Source organism: Lolium perenne, chromosome 2, assembly GCF_019359855.2.
Source record: "Lolium perenne isolate Kyuss_39 chromosome 2, Kyuss_2.0, whole genome shotgun sequence".
In the NCBI taxonomy this organism is placed as follows: domain Eukaryota; kingdom Viridiplantae; phylum Streptophyta; class Magnoliopsida; order Poales; family Poaceae; genus Lolium; species Lolium perenne.
In genome coordinates, this window is record NC_067245.2 from 83,410,240 (window position 1) to 83,417,375 (window position 7,136).

At 42.8% G+C, this 7,136-nt stretch overlaps 1 protein-coding gene across 1 annotated transcript; it reads left to right on the forward strand.

The window, feature by feature from the left end:
- Positions 1-1,314: 1,314 nt before the first annotated feature.
- Positions 1,315-6,765, forward strand: LOC127333111 (uncharacterized). The gene is made up of 6 exons (XM_051359419.2): positions 1,315-1,651; positions 2,222-3,593; positions 3,777-4,043; positions 4,750-4,905; positions 5,630-5,774; positions 6,266-6,765. Exons 1-5 carry the CDS (start codon positions 1,317-1,319, stop codon positions 5,732-5,734), a joined length of 2,235 nt encoding a protein of 744 aa, XP_051215379.1. The 5' UTR covers positions 1,315-1,316; the 3' UTR covers positions 5,735-5,774; positions 6,266-6,765.
- Positions 6,766-7,136: the final 371 nt, after the last annotated feature.

The following is a 7,136-nucleotide window of genomic DNA, read 5'->3' on the forward strand; positions in this document are numbered from 1 at the left end:
GCCAGATCCCCTCTATACGTGCGGGTCAGAAGGAGGAGGCCGATGGACTTGTTTTGCTACGAGCTCTCCGGCGAGCTCAGCCTTTTATTTGATTTCGTGACTGAACCCTTTTTTGCTACAATGTAGCAAAAGTGGGTTATTATTTTGCTGCCGGGAGGTGTTTTTTTTGCTACACTCAGTAAAAGCAAATCTGGCCGTTCAAGATGGCCGATCCGACTGAACAACAGAATTAAGTAAGTAAAGGAAGTAAATATTAATATATAGTGCGCAGGAACAAAGTTACCATACATATACAATCATCAGCCAAATATAGTACGAAATGATCATAACATGGTTAACTAAACAAATGAACTAGAAATATAAAGTGTGTTTTTTTAGATAAAATATAAAGTGTGTTGGAATAACCTTGTGATCTTAAAATTTCTGATGACTGGAGTACCTGCAGGTAATAGTGGACAAACGTGAATATAGACAATTCATCATAGTAAATAAGCATAAGCAATACCAAATCCACTGATGCTTGCACTGCTGATTTTTGTTGAGTTCACAAATGTGGCATTGTTTAATCATCGCCCAAAGCAGATCATGCCATATGAACTAAAAAAAATAGCAACATAATAGTACAAGTAAAGATTATTTTCTACTAATACTAAAACATGGAACTGAGGTTTGCCTCATACAAGGTAGCCAAATCATGGCCGACTTAGATCCAGAAACTTTACAGAGCGAAGTTACATGTTCTTTGCGCTGACGACTGGGAATGAACAACCCATGATTGACTGATGAAGCAGTGTAGTGTGGATTGTACCACAACTCACGCATGCAGGGGCGGAGCTGGAGCTCGAGTCACCGTGGTGCACCATTTGCTATATATCAGGGTGACTCGAGCTCCATCAGGGTGCATCAGGGTGGCTTTAATTTGCTCAACAAAATGTGTATATCTGAGTTCACCTGATGTGGGATTGTGTAATCATCGGCCGGAACAGATCGTGCCACATTAACTTAGCACAAAAAAATCAGTAGCACATCAACATAATAGTAGCAGTGAACATGGTTATTACTAGGATAAAAAAAAAGATCGATTCATCAATCAACTCAACAAAAAGTTATGCTATGACTCCTCTATCTGGTTGTCTTTCTTTTACTTTAGAGAAACACGAATAGGCTTCTTTTTGAATTTGAATATGCTTTCGTTGTAGTAGTAGTAATCTGTCACGAAGTTGGCAACTGAGACACGACGATGGCTTTGACCCTCTCGCCAAGTCGGCCGATTCCGACCCGACTTGGAGCGGGCGAATAAACCATCGTGGATGTGGATGCCCTCCTCTCCAAGAAAGAGCCGTCCAGCGTGGACAACAAATATCGCAAAAACAGGGGCTGCTTCGCCACCGATTCGACCAGACCCGGCGCGCATCTCAGTTTCGCCTCTCCCGCCGCCGCCGCTTCGACCTTCCGCCGCCGCTCCCTCTGCCCGCGCGGATTGCGGCTCCGGCATCGTCCGACTTCTCCGGCAGTCCCCCGACTTCTCCGGCAGTCCGGCCTGGTCCGCCCCCGTGGGGGGCTTCTCTTGGGGTTTTGGCCGTGCGTGGCATGATTCCTGCCGGACTCGCGCGCTGAACCCGATGCTGCGCCTACAGTCCATCGGCGAGAGGTGCGCCTCTTCCCCCATTCTCGTTTTTTCCCTCTGTTTATGCGGGTTTCGTAGCGGGGAAGGTGGATCTTCCGCCGCACGGCACCTGTTCGGTTTCCAGATTGGAACAGATACACGGTTCTGCTTAATAATTATAATGCACGGCTAGCCCCCGATTTTTAGTAGTATAATCCACTGAAACCGACTACCAATTTATCCAATTTTGTGTGTCCCGCGTGCAATTGGTAGACATTGCTACTTCGAAGCTTGGTAGGGGGTTGTTTACTTGTACTGTGATGATCAATTTGGGTGTTTTCAGTCTAGCTTTAATCCGTCGATTCTGCCACATATGTTTGGGTATGCCGTTTTGTTGACCGGAATAACTAGTTTGAGGCTTCATGCATTGTTGGAACCTGCAAATTTTATGATTAGACAGTTATTACTGAACACACCTGAACTACATTGCTCGTACTGCTGCACAAATCGGGTATACTTAATTCGTTCACCTTGCAAACATAGGGTTTCGGCAAGTCTCAGTTAAGCTTGAAAACAATGCAATTTCATGACTGTGCTCTTTACATTTGTGCGCAGGCTGCTGGCCCTCGGAGCAAACAGGCGGGCAGCCCATTTTTCCCAGTCGAGGCACCTCAGCGGGTACTACGCGGCAGCGAGGGACAATGGCCTGTCGACGAGGCGAACCATCCCAGCCGTCTTCTCCAGGATGGTCTCGCATTACAAGGTCGTCGCCAGAAAGAAGGCCGAGGATTACAGCCGCAGGAACATGGCTTTCTCCAGAGGCTACGGCTCCTTCTCCGCGGCAGTGTCGAATTCGCCTGCAAGGCAGCAAGCCCAGCTGGCGTTTAGGCGGCTTGCTCATACGTACACGTACCGCGGTCCCCGCATCCCGCTGATGAGCCGAGCAGCCTGCTCTGTAACCTTGTCTGTAGCGAGGTCGCATATTATCCCTGGGTTCATGGCTCTGGCTTTTGGGAAGATGGCGTTGTCGCGGCCTGTCCTGGCTGACTCGCGGCCGCCCGTGCCCAGAATGGAAGGAATTGTCACCAAGACGCGAGATACTGGCCAGTTCCTGTCGTCCATGCTTCGTTCAGTCTGGGAGAGTATTACCTTGTTTATGAGAGCACTTCATCTGGCGTTCCTCTTCTTCCCTGCTACTGCATTGGCTCCATTTGCTGATAGGTTCAGCGTAGAATTCAGAAGAAGGTGGCTTTCTCTGGTACGGCGCACCCTCGAAAAGGCTGGGCCAGCATTCATTAAGTGGGGTCAATGGGCTGCAACACGTCCTGATCTTTTTCCAAGTGATCTCTGCGTTGAGCTTGCAAAGCTTCACAGCGGAGCTCCGGTCCATGGTTTCGCTTACAGCAAAGCTGCTATTGAGAAGGCATTCGGTCGTAAGCTTTCTGAAATATTTGAGACTTTTGAAGAGGATCCTGTAGCTTCCGGAAGCATTGCACAAATACATCGGGCTACATTGAGAATTAAAGAAGACTCTGACTCTGACTCTGCGAAAAAGAAGAAAAAGAAGAGGAAAAATCAACCTACTGTAAAGCATGTTGCAGTTAAGGTCAGGCATCCTGGTGTGGGAGAATCAATCAAGAAGGACTTCTTACTCATCAATTCTTTGGCAAAAATTTCGAATGCTGTCCCTGGATTGAGCTGGCTAAGGCTGGATGAGAGTGTCCGCCAGTTTGCAGTTTTCATGATGTCTCAGGTTGACCTTTCCAGGGAAGCTGTTAATTTAGGTCGTTTCATACACAACTTCCGGAGATGGAGACATGTTTCTTTCCCAGAGCCATTATATCCGCTTGTGCATCCAGCAGTCCTTGTCGAGTCATTTGAGAATGGAGAAAGTGTTGCTCGCTTTGTCGATGAAATTGAAGGGCATGCTCGGGTGAAGAAAGACCTTGCACACATTGGGACATACGCATTCTTGAAGATGCTTCTGGTATGTGTTTACTAATTATTTGTATCCATTTTTTCTCATTTCCTCTAAGTACTGGTATTTGTGTGGGGTTAGCCCTTGCAATATCTTCTGTTACATGTTATTTAACATGTTGTAGTCTTGTAGATGCTCCAACTCAGTTTGAGGCACTGAATTCTCATTTTATCATTCCTCCTCTTTCTGTAGGAGGACAATTTTATTCACGCGGATATGCACCCAGGAAACATTCTTGTCCGTGTAAATGAGAGCAAGAAGAGGAATATATTTTTCAGATCTAAACCCCATATTGTTTTTCTTGATGTTGGCATGACTGCTGAGCTCTCTGGAAACGATCGTGATAACTTAAAACAATTCTTCAAGGCAGTTGCTATTAGAGATGGGCGTACTGCTGCAAAGTGTACACTACAATTATCAAAAAACCAGAACTGTCCAAATCCAGTGGCCTTTACTGAGGTAAAACATGAAACTATGTTGCACGGCAGTATTTAGAGCTTAATCAGATTTTTCAGTTTGTATATGATATGGTCATCAGATGTCATGCATTATATGTACCTTTATGCATTCTTGTACATTGCTTATCATAGTAGATAAATGCTGTGCTGTTGACGCATCTGGTTTCCTCAATATGCAGACATTATAATACTTTACAGTGTCATGGAGAGTTCAAAATAATTTATACACTGTAAAATACGTGAAATTTCTACTACTGCATTATTAGGATTTGGGTCTGTGATAACACAAAATTTGACTGGTTTGCTGAGGTGACTGTTGCCTGAGAAATGTCGACACAACGGATGTAGCCATGTAGGAAATATTAACCAATGGAAAGACCCTACCCCTGTTGTTAGCTCTGCCAGAAAAAGTGTACCCACATGGCACATATACTTGACAAGTGTTAACTTCTGTATTTGTTGTTATCTATTTGCATAATATGTTTTCCACCCTAGTAGTCTAGCTTCTATTTGCATAATATGTTTCCCAGATGACTCCACCAATTTGATGTCCTTTGCGGTTTGTCTTTTTTATCTAGCCTTTGACTGTCTCATATTTTCTTCTGAACTTTTCTGCTATACTACTGATAGTGCTGTCCTGATCTTGCTATGCATTTTTGTTCAGTTGTAATGAAAATAATCCTATTTTCCATTATTGGTCATGGTAGGAATTGGATAAGACATTTGCTTTCTGGGGAACACCGGAGGGGGACGTTTTTCATCCTGTTGAATGCATGCATCAATTGCTTGACACAGTCCGTCGCCACAAAGTCAACATTGATGGCAACATCTGTACTGTAATGGTTACCATTTTGGTTCTTGAGGTAATGTACTGTTGTAGAACTTTAAACTTGATACCTATATAGTAACTCAAGTTTCTGTAATTATAATAATGCCTATAAAAGGGAATTTTACGATATATATGAGTGTTTGATAAGGGCCTCCATCGTTCTTTTTGTTTGCAAAATCATATTATTATTATTATTAGTATTATTTAAGAAAGATACAGTCATTACATAGCCATGTCCAAATTGACTTAATTTGTTCATCCTAAAAATATTTGACTAACTTGGTGAAATGGTGACTGTACACAGTCGCTATTGTAAAGAAAGATGATGGTTTAGACATGGCCACAGTTCTCTAACATATATGCCACTTTTACTGTTATGTTTTATAGTATAAAAATTCTAAAATACATAAAGAACTATATTCCTTACCAATCTATTTTTTTCTGTGTACTACTAGTAGTCAAAATTTAACTGCGCATAGCATATTTCCAACCAGATTTAGTGTAACTTTCATGGATGATTTAGTTTTCATCATATTCACTTCATTACATGTAGCCAATGTTAAATCTTCCTACTAGATGACATTATTTAAGGATGCTTTATGTTTTCTCTTAACATATGGACTTATGGAAATATTACTAGTGGGTTTGGTTACCGACCGATCTTTTATATGCTACCAGCTAGTCGATTGCACCGTGTCTAATATCTACCCATAGAAACATACACATTGTGCTTACCATGGCTATTTATTCTTTTGTAGGGGTGGCAACGCAAGCTAGACCCACGCTTTGATATCATGGAGACGTTGAAGACTCTACTAATAGAGAAGGAAGTAAAACAACCACCAATGGATTATTTTGGATAAAACCATTGGTGCTTCTCAATTATCGAAGTACGAGGATCAGGTAATGTAGATTTCAATAACAACTCTTCTTTTTTGTTTAAAAGTGTAACATTGTTTTATTCCAACCAACCTTCTAGCACGAGCACTAGAAATATAAGCTGGGCAGACACAGCTCATGAACTCTTAACTAACGCTGCAACTGATTCACATATTTCTTTTCATCGCTACTAAGAAGTTGTCTAGTCTACAAGTTGCTATCTAGTCTGATGATGAGTCAACAGTCTAGTGGTGAGAGGAAGTTGGAGGGGGTAACTTGTTTATAGTTGGCCTCTGGCTGTAGTTGGTTCCTGCTAAAATTTGGTGCAGGCCATCAACCTGTATCCTTCCTGTGCCAGCTTTTAGAAACCATAGTTGCGCTTTCTACTGTTTCCAAAGTAGATTTTTTTCCATGGTCTGATCATAGGATATCCATGGTAACTGAATTGCCTACTCACAGCTAGGATATTCAGCAACTCACGATTCTGATATGACTGTTGCATATCTCCTTGACAGATAAGCAGCGAAAGATGATGGCAGCATGGAGCAGAAGTTGGAATATCTAACTTGCGAAGCAAATTAAACTAATACCCAATGCTGTTACGCACTTATTCTGCCTCTCCTTTTTGAAAGTAGGGTTAGATGCAACTTCTGCACTGGGTACAGTTTGACAACCTTCAGTGCGAAATTTTTGGTCTGCACCTTGGATGATCAGGTCACTGGGTCTTGTAACCCATGAAGTCTTTTGGTCCACAAACTATACTTATTAGTAACAGTCCTTTCTAGATGTAGTTACGTACATGATAATTATCGAAAACGAACTCTGAACTACGTTGCATAGTAAGTAGTCAAATTGTCTTCCAGGTTTATCTTTTTGTACTTGGCAGCTATGCCATCTGATGTAAATTATGGATTAGGTAGACAAATATCTGAGATTGGCTTAGCTAAAGTTTTTTTGGGGGTATTCTGTGGAAACTTCTCGTGGTAACTGGTTAGACATGCCCGTGCTTGCATTACATGCACTTTTGCTAGCGCTGAAGTTAGCTGCTGCTTGTAGGGTTGTAGTGATTGGTGTATGAGCCCGATTAACGGCTGTTATTGTCATCTTAGCAGTTTTGATGTTGTTACCCCTGCGGAGTTAAAACTTTGAGAGCTGCGTGTGCATTGCCTGTTGATTGGACTAGACATGCTTTCTAATTTTCTGTTCTACGGCCTTCCTGGAAAGCTAGCATGACACGATGAATAGTCTGCGAGGTACACATTCTATGTGGCCACGTTTGAAACCGCTTTTGCCGGTGTTTGTACTGATTGGATTAGGCGTCTGGCTGAAGTGCAGTGGGCTCGCCGTGCAGACTTTGCGTCGTGTCCAGTTACGGTGGTCGGCGTT